We start from the raw sequence: 15,018 nt of genomic DNA, 5'->3' as shown, positions 1-15,018 counted from the left end.
TTCATTTTTGGAAGTTTGACCAAGGTAGTTCCACTTGCAATACAGTTCTAAAAACAACTCAGTGGCATTTTTTTACTTAAGTCTCTATGACTTTATACAACAGAAAACTGACAGATTTCAATAGCATGATGGAGGCATAATTGGATTTGTTGAACATCACCTTTTACAAACAGAATCTTCAATTTAATGGGCTTAATTTAGTTTGGCCTACTGCTCTTATTTACAATCTTCACTGAAAGATATAATGCATAATGAATATGGTTCTTCTATAATAGTCTATATTTTGTTTCTTTTTGTTCAGTCAAGTATGTCACAAAAGTTAATGTACATTTACTTGCTATAGTGCCTAGTATTAGTACATCAGTGTGAAAGAGTTTATTACCGGTCCTGACTTGAGAGTGTGTTTGGGTGACAGGCTGCCGGTGCTGTTGAGGGATGTCATGCTGCCATGAGAGGGTGTGGAATGTAGTGAGTCTTTCAGTGGTGGGGAGCTGGCTGGTAGTCCAGGAACAGGACATTGCACTGAACAGAAGCTCTTCTTCCTCTTTGATGGAGGAATGAGGGAAGAGGGGAGGAGCACGGGAATCGCCTCCTTCTCTAAGGCCCGATACACAAGGTGCATGGCCTGAAAGAACAGAATCTTCTTTAATAGTTGCACAAAGAGCTTTTCTGAAACACAAAATGTGCCACAGACATCAAAAAATGCTTCAAGTCTACACATTGGCACAAGTACCAAAAAACCTTTACGACTGTCAAAATGTCTGCATATACCATCACAGACACTCTGACTAACTTAACTGGGATTAAAAATGTTGATACTTTCTGATAAAGCTTATTGTTAGAGTAGCTTGGGTCATCCTGAGCTGGCTCTGTAGTCATTGTGTCACTGATATGACTGCAGGAGAGCATACTGACCATTTTCTCTCTGCCGTTTCCTCCTTCTAAAAGTTCATGAAGAAAGATGAAACTTAGCAATTTTATTTGTCGTTTTTATATCAAACGAATCTCAAAGGGCACATTCACACACTGATGATGGCATGCTACTTGACAGTAGCCACAGCTGCCCTGTTGCAGTCTGACAGAAGCCATTTTGTGCCATCGGCCCTCTGACCACCAGAAAGGCACAATGGCAGGAGAACAGAAATCAAACCAGCAACTCACTGATTGAGGGACAAACTCCTCCCACCATTGCTGACATTGTTCTCATCATAATTACTGTTTGCAAGTTAAGGACATCAATAATACTCACCACTGCAAATTCATCCTTGTCCAGATGGCCATCTTTATCAATGTCACTCAAATCCCAAACCTAATGATGAGAAATAAACAGAGAAGAGTCAATGTGGGCCAGGATTAAAATGTGTTGAAAGTAAAACTGTAAATAGAAAAAAAAATAGAGACTTAGTGTCATGTTGGGTTAATGTCTTTTAGGGTTAGGAATACAATGAGGAGAACAGGAAATCAGATAAAGTTTATTTTAACAATGATGAAATGTGAGATTCTTGTCCTGTGGATGGGAAGCCAAGGTCATCTGAACTCTGAAGACAGTGGGAGAGAGATCGTGAGATTAATGGCAAGTTGGACAAGTTGAATTATGAGGAACTGGAATGATTTTAGTTGATGAAGTGATTAGTTTCCACCAGGGGGAGAAGTACTGTGGTCTCTGAGGTTGTGGTCTCTTTGCAGGTGGTTCTTGAGATAATCCAAGTTTCAGTGTGATCTTGACGTAGAGTTCTTTGGAGGCTGATAGAAGAGTTTTGCGGTGGAGGGCAGACAGGGAATTTCTTGTGAGCAGAAGTGAGGAGTGGTCGCAATAGCCAGCCAAGAAACCAGGACGTGTCAATGATTCTCCAGCTGAACTGAGGTGGAGAGGGACTCAGGCTACCAGTGGGTAAGATCTACGGCGTCACAAGGAAAAACTAGAAAGCCAGGAACTTGAGCTACACGATGGGTTGAATCTAGTGATGGGTCTGGCAACACCGATGTGTCGGCGCACGCATCTAGCCCATGGACAAAACCCTGTGTCGGTGTACGTATTGCTTTCAGTAAGTCACGTGACCGACTTTCAAAATGACACGGGCACCCCAAACTGTGTCTATAAGGAAGCAAATCTGTCAAAATTTGCCAAAAGAATTCTTGACCTTTTATGGTACAGCGTCAATATGGAGCCTCAAGGCAAATGAAAGGTTTTGTAGTTTGGGACCATTTTGATCAAAAAATAAGGTGTTGGTTATCACTTCTTTGTTGTTTCAGTTTCAGTTTCTACTTGATCAATGTGAATCCAAATTCAGCTGAAAGTGACTCTTAGCTTACTTTCATATTATGTTCTGCAGGTTATGTTGCATATGTTTGACAGAAGTGTCTTATTTGAATAAATCCATCTCCTCAATGCTGAGGCATCATAGGGCAACAGAATGAAGTCCCAGATACACCGAGGATAAACCCAGGTATACATCCATTCCTCAAATTAATCAGTTGCTTTTTATAAATTATTTCATGGAAATGTATTGTTTACTTCATTTTTTTTCTACAGCAGGAGAAGTTGTGTCAACAAAGTGTAACAGACAAAATTTCAAAATGTTGGAAAAATAGATTTTTTGAATGAAAATTTGTGAAATCTCCCCAACCCCCAGCTTCACAAGCATTCATGTTTCCCACAATCTTTTCATGTGGCCTGAACCCACTGGCTAGGGTTAACAGAGTTGCAGCATTCCAACAGTTTCTTATCCCCTTCCCATGCCCATGATGTCTTATTCCAGTAGCCAGTTTGCCGTCACAGTTCCCCAACATCTTACGCAAGCCTCATGTGTGGTATCTTATATTTATTACACATAAATATAAGAAATATCTGAATTTATATGGTGTGGTTTCTTCCTGCGTATGGATTACTTCGGTAATCCAAGTATGGATTATGATATTTGTTTTTCTTACCACTGCAAATATCTGGACACAGAATAGGGCATTTGTTGAGTATCAGTGATGTTCAGGAAAGTTCTGGCCGTTAGGATTAAGTTCATATTTAAAAAGATCGGAGACATGTCAAATATTCAAATGGCCTGGGTTGCATTCTAAAAAAATCTGACCTGTATTTTTCAGACTGTCATGAAAAGGTCCGATACAGGTTGCATAATGTCAAAAAAATGTAATTGGGTCAGTTCAGGCCGCCATGTGAACACAGCCTTTGTGAGAGACCTGGAGGTGGCAGGTCTCTCACAACCTCTATCCACTCTCAACTGACCGCAAGGATCTGAGTAACACAGTGCCTGACATGTTCCCCTGCTTAAGCTGGTACATATCAGGGCCCGTCTGAAGTTTGCTAGAGGGCTATTGGGTGTTCCAAAAGAGAATTGCGAAAATATCATATGGTCAGATGAAACCAAAGTAGAACTGTTTGGCAGAAACACAACTCGTCATGGTTGGACGACAGTGCTGAGTTGCATCCAAAGAACACCATAACTACTGTGAAGCATGGGTATGGCAGCATCATGCTTTGGGGCTATTTCTCTGCAAAGGGACCGGAACCAGCTATGATTCCTGTACATGAAAGAATGAACGTATAGTGAGATTTTTAGTGCAAACCTCCTTTCAACAGCAAGTGCATTGACGATTAAACATGGCTGGGTCTTTAGGCATGACAATGATCCCAAGCACACTGCTGTTGCAACAAAATAGTAGGTTAGTAAGAAGCATTTCAAGGCCTGGACTGGCCAAGCCAATCTCCAGATCCCAAACCCACATGAAATCACTGCTCTAGAGGAAATCTGCATGGCGGAATGGGCTAAAATACCAGCAACAGTGTGTGCCGATATTTAGTGACCTGGGAGGAATGCGGTGCCGAGGAACATATTTGGGTTCCTCGTTCATTCATTTTGAATCCTTCCCTTTATTGAAGACTTTGAGGCGTCGCAGCCATCTTGTTTGGCTTGACCACCAGGTGGCAGCTGTTAAGGGTGGGGTGTTGTTGGGTTCTGCTGTGAGTGTACGTGTGAGACCTCCTGTTCCCTTTAGGATCTTTGCTGCAGAGAGGGGACCTGCTGCCACCAGCTGTAGACAATTGGCTTATCAGCAAGATGCTATACTTAAAGAAGGGTAGGAGGAACATTTGATGCCTCATCATTTATCTATTCTGGTAGTCTCAAGCCCTTTGAGATTTAAAACTCTGTGTTTTCCAAAGCTGTTTTACCTTTGTGTCTCCTGTGTCTTGAGGTGGCTGTCAACTAACGATGGTGAGATGAAGCCTCATGAGGCATTGAACCACTTGAGCCAACTGGTTTGAGAAAGGGTTCATTTCTTGAAGCTTCATGTACTCATGAAACCACCTACTGGCCAGGTGTATAATCACAGCCAGCTGTATCTTAACACATGTGATGCATTGAATTTTTATCTATTGTGACTCTTGGGAATGACGTCACAAAAGGTGTAGGACGAAATCATTTGTCTAAATTATGTATATACATATGTGTATAATAAAGTATTGTTTGAATGTATTCTCTCTGTGTAATTTTTCCCAAAATAGTAGTGTCATGTGATATGACATGTTGTGTAATAATGTTTTTCTGTGACTCTAGCAAAATGACTTAATCAGGCAGAGGACAGTTAAGTGCTGGTGGAACTAGGGAGGGGGTAGTGAATAGGCTAATGCTTATGTAACTTGGATGATTTCATGCATTGTTATTAAGAAACAATTTCTCCACAGTTTTTTGGTTTCAAACGATAACTCTTTTTTGACACTACTTCTCCAGCCTTTGAAAAGACACGCACCTAAATCTCCTTTCTCTCTCTCTCTCTCCTAAACTCCCCAATCACCAAACTAACTCTCTCAAACTAAATAACCACTCTCCAAACTCTGCTATCAAACCTCTAACCACTTTCTCAACTGACCACAACTCATCTACAACAACCCACATTTTGAATGGAGCCTGTGGGGTTCATAAAGCTGTCAAACCCCGCGCCAAAACCTGGATCACTTCCCAAACCAGTCACCTGTACAGGCCTCTGACGTCATCGTTTTCGGCTCCTCCCCTAAATGAAGCAAGCCTCGATACACGCTTTACGGAAACGTCCCCTCCATTACTCGACACACACTTCAAAGCCTCGGCACGTCACGTAACGTCACTACTGTCAACTTACCGGACGACATTCTCAGGTAAGTGGAACTTTCTGAAATTCTGAAAGCGCTGAAGACCCTTGAAGATGAATGCTCCCTTGAACCAGCCTCAGTGACACCTGCCTGCCTGCTCTTCCACGAAAAGATCCTGAAAGCAACTCCTGGTTCAAAACTCCTTCAAGTCAAACTCTCATGACTATTGAAAGCTAGGCTGTTCTCACCAGCATAAACCGACATCCCTGCAGCTTCTTACAGTTCTCACCCCAGAACTGTAAGATAACTTTTGATTTCAAAAGTTATCATCTAGATTCAGGCCCTGCTGAAACTAGATCCCCCCTGAAGACTTCTGTGCTGAATATTTTTTGTACATATTGTAAATAAATTATATTTGCATTATCATTCTGGTGTCTGCTGTGTGCTTTTGCATGTTAATTAAATGACTACCAATGAACATGACACTGTCATTGCCATCAAAGGATACATAACAATGTCCTGACATAAACTTTTGTTATTGACCAAGTACTTATTTTCCACCATAATTTAATAAATTCTTAAAAATTCAGAAAATGTGATTTTCTAGATGTTTTCTCATTTTGTCTCTCATAGTTGAGGCCTATCTATGAAGTCAGTCACAGGCATCGCTCAGCTTTTTAACAGAGAACTTGCACAATTGGAGGCTGACAAATTACTTTTTTCCCACTGTACATCTACAGCAAAATAAGGTCATTTTTATTTTTAGCCTTTAATGTCATTAATACTTCAAGACAAATGCTTAGCTGGGAAACCAGTGCACAGAAAATTACACAGAAGGTTAGTGTGATGGCCAAACCCATGGCTACATTCTTAAATCGGTAACTCTTTTTTGCACAATTTATTTCTTAATCTATTTTGGGGTGTTTCGTTTAGTCAAACTTAGCTGTACTGTGATTTTTTGTTAGTGATTGTATTCAGTTTAGTCACCCCTATTATGTCTTCATGGTCTGATCAGCCAGGATATAAACCCCTGTGTCTCATTTCTCTGTTAGGTCAGTTTTTTTTGTGACTATTTTGTTTGCATGTTTGACTGAGTTCAGTTTTGTTTCTTTGACCTCTTTTAGGAGCTCAGTTATCTTTTTCTCATATATATTTGGTGTTAAAATAAAATAACATGTATATTTTTCTAATATTTTCTGACTCCTGTTTTTAATGCAGTCCTTCAGGGTCACAGTGTGAGACTTTTGTTAGAGGAACATAAAATGACAACTGTGTATACTTTTCAGTGGAAATGCTGATTGTGGTTTTACCAAAATCAAGTTGTAGCCTCTGTTGCTCTCCCTCAGTCAACTAAAGATCAAGGATCACAGACAGCTCCATGACAAAGGATTACAAGACAGAAGCTAGGCCTTATTGGAAAAGAGACAGAAGCTAAAAACCTCTAAAATATATACATTTCCAACAACACATCTCGACAGACTTATGTCAAGATGGAGAGGAGAAAGCCACTCTGTGAACATGCCAACACAACTTTTGTCCCATCTTTACATGCTTCCGATGTTGTCATGATCCGTGTTTTCTGTTGTGTTCATTTGAGTTTTTCTGTTTTATTCTGAGTTTCTGTGTCCTGAGTCTCCTTGTTGTCCTGTCTTCCCAGGTGTGTCTTGTTTCCTTGATTACCCTCAGTGTATTTAGTCCCTCCTGTGTCCTTTGTCCCTCGTCGGGTCCTTGTCGTACTGTTGTCGTATTTTTGTCTTTGTCAGCCGTTGTTTGTTGAAAGCCGCTTGAATGACCAGTTGCTACTGGCGTTGAGCCCTGGCTTCCGCTCAGCCGTGCTGCCTGGCCGCGGACTTTGTTTGTTGACTGTGTTACTGGACTATTTTGTATTAAATTCACACCTACTCAGTTACCTGGGTCTCCAGCGTCTGCCTCACCACCTCCACCTCACCAATCCATGACAGATGTAGAATACAGTCTTTAAGCTGCCTCTTCCACGCCCCAAGGGACGGGCTTCTACCTTGATTGTGACTTTTAAACATGTCTTTGCATAAAATGGACATTCCAAAAAAACTAAAACTGTTCAGAATTGCCATATATACCTTGCCAAGGACATCTAGAGGTAGCTTGGAATTGATGAGGACTGGTCTGACCTTCTCTCCTGACAGAAGGCCGTTGATGGGCACCAGACTTTCAAAAATCCCATCAAATGTATTCTTCTCTTCAGGCTAAAGGGGTAAGAACACCACATTTCAGACAATCACTTGTTACACATATTTATATATCAAGAGGTGAAACCAGCAACACCAAGTAAAAAGACATATACCTCACCAATTTCTCACTTTCTGAAGTTAAATCAGAGAAAACTTTTCTCGTTTTCGGCCAGTGACTTTAATAAGTAAATGTTTTGTTGTGCATGGAAAATGTGCTTTTTCAAAAACCTTTTGGCTGTAATGTCACAATCAGCAAGCACTGCGTCTAACCTAGCAATCCCAGCAAATTTGCTGGGCCAGTGACTTAAGTTGCAATAGCAGTATTTCCCAACCCTGCTCAACACGTTTTAGGTGTTCCGTGCTTCAGCCCAGCTGATCTGAATTGATGGGAGGTTAACAGGCAATTGCTGAACTGCAATCAGCCGAATCAGGTGTATTAAAGCAGGTAAATATCAAGCCTGGGCCTTTATGATCGATGTCGTTAGATGTTACTTCAATAGTTCTACATATTATTTTCTCATGATGCCATCTGTTTTATGAGGTGTACTAGTTTGTCCTTTACCTCATAGTTAGGAAGGTACAAGCATCCTTGTTTTTCCTCCAAAGGTAACAATGGACATTATAGCCAAAAGTTCCACTCTAGTTTCATCAGACCATGGAACATGTCTTCAAAAATGAAGGTCTTTAACCCACTGTGTAGCTGAAACTGCAATCTGGCTTTTGAAGTAAGGGCTTCTTTCTTTGTTTTAGTTCTGGGGTCAATCTGCACATTTTGGACCAAAATACACTGCTCAAAAAAATAAAGGGAACACTCAAATAACACATCCTAGATCTGAATGAATGAAATAAATATGAAAATAATTTCCACCTGTTGTCTATTCCATTTGCACAACAGCAGGTGATATTGATTGTCAATCAGTGTTGCTTTCTAAGTGGACAGTTTGATTTCACACAAGTTTGATTTACTTGGAGTTATATTGTGTTGTTTGAGTGTTGTCTTTATTTTTTTGAGCAGTTTATATGTATATATATATATATATAAATATATATATATATATATATATATATATATATATATATATATATATATATATAGATAGATAGATAGATATATTTATATATATATATATCTACAACTTAATATTTTACCGTTTTTTTTTTTTTTAAATGATGGAAACATTTTAATCCCGTCCTTCATTTTATAACATGGGCAGGCATTATAAACTTTACGCACATCACAGAGGCAACTAAAATCAACCTTTTCTGAACACTGCACTAAATGTGTCTTTCTGACTAGGAGCTGTCAACGTGCTGAAGAGTTATGGACCAGACTCTTTGGAGTGTCTGGTTAGGAGGCGCATTTCAAATTTTGGCTAAAACTGCGCCTTTAATTACAGACTCTAGTACATATAGAACTGTTAAAACTGCAGGTGAGTCAAGTTTAATTCTTGGAAGTGGAGGAGTGAAATCTGCATTAGTTGTGCAGTGCACTGCATATGTTACCGTCTGATTAACTTCTGCACCTTTATTTCCTCAAGATAAACTGTCGGCTCCTCTCTTTAGACTATAAATGGATTAGCTCAACATTGCATTCTGTATAGTTTTCTCTGTTCTGCATGTAATGGAGTCTGGAATTAAACATGAAATTTTAACCAAAGTTTGCAGTGCCCCTCCTAACCAAACAATCCCAAAGTGTCCGGTCCATAACTCTTCAACACATTGTCAGTTCCACATCAGAAAGTCGCATTTAGTTTAGTGTCCATGAAATGATATTATGAAAGGATTTTTTAAAATTGATTGATTTGAGTTGCCTCTGCTATGAAATCTTTGCGTAAAGTCTATAATGTCTGCCCATGTGCAGCAGTCCAGGAGGTGAATTATGGGGCGTGCGGTGGTGGCGCAGGGGGTTAGCACGCCCCACTTTTGGAGGCCCCAGTCCTCGATGTGGACGTTGTGGGTTAGGGTTAGGTCCCAGCGACCTTTGCCGCATGTCTTCCCCCTTCTCCTTGCCCTCTTTCCTCTATGCCTACTGTCAAAAATACGAGCCACCAGAGCCGCATATACTCTTCGAACAAAGAAAAAAAAAAAAAAGGATGTGAATTATAACCTGTCAAAATGATGGACGGGGTTAAAATTTTCCCATCCATTATTTGTTCACCCTTGTCCCCAGTGGGGTCAGGAGTTGCTGGTGCTTATCTCACAGGGCGCCAGCCTGTCGCAGAGCAAAACAGAGACAAACAGGACAAACAACCATGCACACACACTCACACCTAGGGAGAATTCGGAAAGCCCAATTATCCTGACAGCATGTCTTTGGACTGTGGGAGGAAGCCGGAGTATCCGGAGAGAACCCATGCATGCACAAGGAGAACATGCAAACTCCGTGCAGAAGTCCCCAGGCCAGGAATCGAACCCAAGACCTTCTTGCTGCAAGGTTTTCTTTTCCTACCAACTGCGCCACTGTGCACAGTTGGTAGGAAAAGAAAAACAGCCAAATGCGGAAAATATGGGCAGGCATTATCAAGGACAACTGTTGTTGTCTTTACGTACCTTAACAGCCCACTGCAATTCACAAGACAAAGAGGTTGTGCTGCACAAAGAGGGACTGCTGGTATCCTTCTGTAATCAAACAAATACGTCAACAGGCTTTGCATGTATTGAAAATGCACAAATACACATTCAGATTACACAACAAAAATATATACTACTCATTTGCACTTCCTTGGTATGGAATTTTTCTTTTATTTTAATTTTCATTTATTTTTATGTGCAAAAGAATGAACAAACACAGGGGCAACAGACAATACTATTGTTCACCATTACAATTTACACCATAGTATTTAAATACCTTCTCCTGGGCTGCCTGGACAGGCTGAAAGACTGTATAGGGAAGTCCATTTAGCCTCATAGATTGGGTTATATTAACACACTAGAGGTCTAAGTTGGGCAGACAAGTAATAATCCACCAGGCAAGGAAGACATCCATACCTCCCTGAACTGCAGACAGCTTGTTTCTTTTGTGTTATCTTGCAAAACTTTTGCGTTACCTCACAATAGGTTTTGCATTCTCTCGCAATAATGTACTAATCAGTTCATGCAGCATAACTGAATACTGCAACCCTTCTTCACAGTGGCCATCGTACTTTCAGCTATTAGCATGATATAAGAGATTCGTAAGGTTTTTCCGTGTATCTTAATATCTCGTTGTGAAATATCTGTGTCATGGCGGGTTTAAGTTTCTTAACCCACATGCAGGTTCACGCATCAGACCGGAGAATCCTTGATGCAGAAAGTTTATTTACAATCAGTCTTTAATCTGATTTATTCCTGATTGCTCTCTGGAATCGGGAGTGGCTTGCTTTTTGTCATTTTGTCATACCCCAGTCATGTCTTTATCAAAGCCTGCAGTGAAGAGAAAGGTTGGTGACGAGCACAGACAATTTCAAGAAAAGTGGGAGATGCAGTATTTCTTTGTTGAGCACAGGGGCATCCCCACATGTCTTATTTGCACAGAGAAAGTTGCAGTGCACAAAGAATACAACGTTAAACGCCATTATTCAACTAAACATGCTGAGGAATGTGCAAAATACCAGGGGGATAAGAGAGCCAAGCGGGTTGCCAGTCTTAAAGCATGTCTACTGAGGCAACAAGATTTCTTCAAGAAAGCAACCAAAGAGAATATTGCAGCAGTCGAAGCTAGCTACATGGTTAGTGAGATGATTGCTAAGGCAGGGAAACCATTCAGAAGGCGAGTTTATTAAAAAGTGCATATTACAGGCTGCAAGTATTATCTGTCCGGAAAAGAAAAGTCAGTTTAGCAACATGAGCCTTTCTGCCAACACTGTGGCAGAGCGCATTTCTGACCTGTCAAGTGACATTTATCATCAACTGTGTGAGAAAGCAAAATGTTTTGATGCATACTCAGTCGCTCTTGACGAGAGCACAGACATAACAGACACTGCTCAGCTCACAATTTATGTCCGTGGTGCTGATAGCAATTTTGAAGTGACAGAGGAGCTGCTCACAGTAATTCCAATGCATGGCCAGACCACCGCTATCGAGATATTTCGTCAGCTGTGTGATGCCATTGAGAATGCCGGTTTGTCATGGAAGAAGTTTGTTGGAATAACAACTGACGGCGCGCCATCAATGACAGGGAGGAAAAATGGACTGGTGGCACTTGTTCAAAGAAAACTGGAAGAGGAGGTGTAGAGGAGGCCATTGCTCTGCACTGCATTATCCATCAGCAGGCCCTTTGCAGCAAATGCCTGAGGTGTGACAATGTGATGTCTGTTGTTGTGAATTGCGTCAACCAAATCAGATCCAGGGGCTTAAAGCACAGGAGGTTCCGTGCTTTTTTAGAGGAAATGGAGTCAGAATATGAAGATGTGCTCTATTTCACCGAGGTACGTTGGCTCAGTAGGGGAAATGTCTTGAAAAGATTTTTTGAGTTGAGAGAAGAAGTAAAAGCCTTCATGGAGAAGGATGGGAAGGCTGTTCCTGAGTTGAGTGATCACAAATGGCTCATGGACTTAGCTTTTCTTGTTGACATCACACATGAGCTGAATGTACTGAACAAGAAGTTACAAGGCCAGGGGCAGCTCGTCAGCGCTGCCTATGACAACGTGAGAGCATTCTCCACAAAACTTGTGTTATGGAAAGCCCAGCTCTCTCATACAAACCTTTGCCATTTCCCAGCATGCAAGGCACTTGTGGATGCAGGCACACCATTCAGTGGTGAGATATATGTTGATGCTATTTTGAAGCTACAGAAGGAATTTGATCACAGATTTGCAGACTTCAAGATGCACAGAGCCACTTTTCAAATTTTTGCGGACCCCTTTACCTTTGATGTGCAAGATGCCCCACCTATGCTTCAAATGGAGCTCATTGACCTGCAATGCAACTCTGACCTCAAAGCCAAGTTCAGGGAGATGAGTGGGAAAAGCAGACAAGCATGGGCAATTTTGAGGGAATTGCCCCCCAACTTCCCTGAGCTTTCCCGAATGTTCAAGCGGACCATGCGCCTTTTTGGCAGCACATATTTGTGTGAAAAGTTCTTCTCCACCTTGAACTTCAATAAGTCCAAGTACAGGTCCAGACTTAGTGATGATCATCTTCAAGCCATACTGAGGGTCTCAACTGCTTGCTCTCTCAAGCCAAATGTGGTTCAGATTTGTGAGAAGAAGCGCTGTCAAGTCTCTGGCAGCAAGGAGTAGGCAACAGAAGCCATGTTCAGAAGAACCGTTCATGATTTTCACTCAATGTTCCATTCACGTTCAGGACACTTCATGTTCAGAAGAAATCATTAAAACTGTTAATGACATTTGAGGACTTTTTTTAACTTGTTTTTTGTGGAATCCTTTATGCCGCCCACCCTCACCCAGACTCTGCCTCCAGCGGCCCCCAGGTAAATTGAGTTTGAGACCCCTGCCCTAAGCGAAGGTGGGAGCTTGAGCCTGACTGCAGTGGGATTTATACGTAATAGCCTGGACCTCAAAAAGACCTAAATAATTGGGAGATAGTTTCTTTGGCGCTGCTTTTAGAGCAATGTCTTTAGCTTATAGCCAAACCTTCTGACCCGGTCTGTAAACAGGAGCCGGTTTTCTTTTTCTATCAGCAAAGCGGTGGTTCTGGGCAGCGGTGCGGTGCAAAGCCACAGTAGCATCTTTCCAAATGCGCTGACACTCGCAAATGTGGTGTTGAACCGAAGTGACAATATTCTGTGGTTTGTCTGAAGGTAGGAGGGGAGGCAGATAACCTAGAGAACACTGAAATGGAGATAGGCCAGAAGCGGAGAAAACATGGCAGTTATGGGCATACTCAACCCAGGGCATATCGGAGGACCATGAAGAGGGGTTGGAGGAGCATAGGCAATGAAGCGTAGATTCCATCTCCTGATTCATGCGCTCTGTATGCCCATTGGTCTGAAAGTGAAAACCAGAAGACAAAGACACTTTGGTCCTGAGTGCGCCACAAAAATTCTTCCAGACCCTGGAGATGAACTGGGGCCCCCTGTCAGACAGGATTTCCATAGGAATCCCATGGAGTCTGAAAACATGTTTAACAAGCAAAAGGGCGGTTTCTGTAGCAGCTGGTAATTTTCTAAGGGGCACAAGGTGACAGGCCTTGGAGAAACGCTCAAGGATGGTGAGTATGACAGGCTGGTAACAAAATCGAGCGCAATATGGGACAATGGGCGTCCAGGAACAGGTAAGGGCTGCAAAAGACCACTGGGAGATTGATGGTGAGACTTGTTTTTAGCACAGGTAGAACAGGCTGAAACATATTCCCTCACATTCTTACCAAGGGATGGTCACCAAAAGGAAAGCCTGATTAATGCTGTGGTCCGACTGGTGCCAGGGTGGCCAGAAAAACGAGAAGCATGGGCCCAATGGATTAAATGGGAGTGAACCGAAAGAGGAACATAGGTTCGGTCAGGGGGACCGGTAACAAGATCAGGATCGGACTGCTGAGCTCTGATGACCTGGTCAGAGATGTCCCAGGAGACCTAACTATGATGTCAATGACCGGACTCTCATCGTCAGAGGACAATTGCAGAGAAAGAGCGTCCAGTTTCACATTCTTTGAGCCGGGCCTGTCAGAAATGAGAAAATTGAACTGAGAAAAAAAAAGAGACCATTTTGACTGTCGAGGATTCAACCGTTTGACCATTTGCAGGTAGGGCAAGTTCTTGTGATTTGTCCATACCACTATCGGAAGCTCAGCTCCCTCCAGCCAGTGGCGCCACTCTTCAAAAGCCAGTTCAATAGCCAACAACTCACAATCCCCTACGTCACAGTTCCTCTCCGAAGGGGACAGGCGGCGAGAAAAAAAGGTGCCTGGGTGCAGTTTGTGACGAGAAGGCGAGATCTGAGATAAAACCCGCCCTCACCCCTGAATCGGAGGCATCCACCTTCAATGTGAATCGGTGATGGGGTCAGGCTGAAACAGAACCAAGCTGTTAGCAACTTTCTCTTTCAGAACTGAGAAAGCTGCTTCCACTTCTGGAGTCCAGGAAAACTGAGACTTGGTGGACTAGTCATGGGCTCTAAAAATTAGCGAACCCCAAAAATTGTTGCAGTTGTTTTCAGGAGGATGGGGTTGGCCAATCCACAACTGCGCGAATCCTCCCAGGATCCGGCTTCAAGATGGCTTCCCCTGCTTCAGAGGAACAAGATGGAAGATATGTGAAACTCACACTTCTCCGCTTTAACGTACAAATTGTTTTCTAGAAGGCGTGTAGGACCAACCTGACATGCTGTTTGTGTTCCGTCATGGTTTTAGAAAAGATCAAAATGTCGTCGAGGGTAAACAAACACAAACCGATCCACAAAATCATGGAACACATCATTGATCAGTGATTGGAAAACCGCAGGGGCGTATGTCAAACCGAAAGGCATGACTCGATACATAGACATAAATGTGCAGTAAATAAATCGATTTTAAATCAGCTTTTTGCACCAAAAAGTTAAGAATAATTATGTTTTCACTGATGCTTTTCATATGTGTATATATTTAAAATTTACATTTGTGACTGTGTACAAAGTAGACCAGCAAATACTGCAGTAAATGTATTGCGAGGTAACACAAAAGAAATTTTTGCCCATGTCTGCTTGGAGTGATTAACAAAAGAGCCAAACGTAAGGCAACAAACTGCCTTACGAGTTTGTTGCAACTACGAGATTGTTGCGTAGCTGCAACAAACTCACTGGGATCGATCCTTAT

General features: G+C 42.0%; 1 protein-coding gene across 9 annotated transcripts in view; it reads right to left on the bottom strand.

The window, feature by feature from the left end:
* The window catches only part of LOC129354663 (epidermal growth factor receptor substrate 15-like 1), a 126,524-nt gene that overhangs the window by 71,884 nt on the left and 39,622 nt on the right, over positions 1–15,018 (bottom strand). For all 9 annotated transcript variants that reach the window (XR_008605176.1, XM_055024137.1, XM_055024134.1 and 6 more), the window contains 4 exons: positions 9,841–9,909; positions 7,180–7,305; positions 1,250–1,309; positions 383–625 (listed from right to left, as the gene is read on the bottom strand). Coding sequence is in view for 8 of the 9 variants with exons in the window: in XM_055024137.1 (XP_054880112.1) it covers positions 383–625; positions 1,250–1,309; positions 7,180–7,305; positions 9,841–9,909 (498 nt within the window). In the remaining variant the exon portion in view is untranslated. The remainder of the gene's footprint in view (positions 1–382; positions 626–1,249; positions 1,310–7,179; positions 7,306–9,840; positions 9,910–15,018) is intronic.

This window comes from Poeciliopsis prolifica, unplaced genomic scaffold (genome assembly GCF_027474105.1).
Source record: "Poeciliopsis prolifica strain line A6 unplaced genomic scaffold, Auburn_PproV2 SCAFFOLD115, whole genome shotgun sequence".
Taxonomy (NCBI): domain Eukaryota; kingdom Metazoa; phylum Chordata; class Actinopteri; order Cyprinodontiformes; family Poeciliidae; genus Poeciliopsis; species Poeciliopsis prolifica.
Note: the sequence above shows the minus strand (reverse complement) of the source record. Positions and strands in the feature narration are given on the sequence as shown.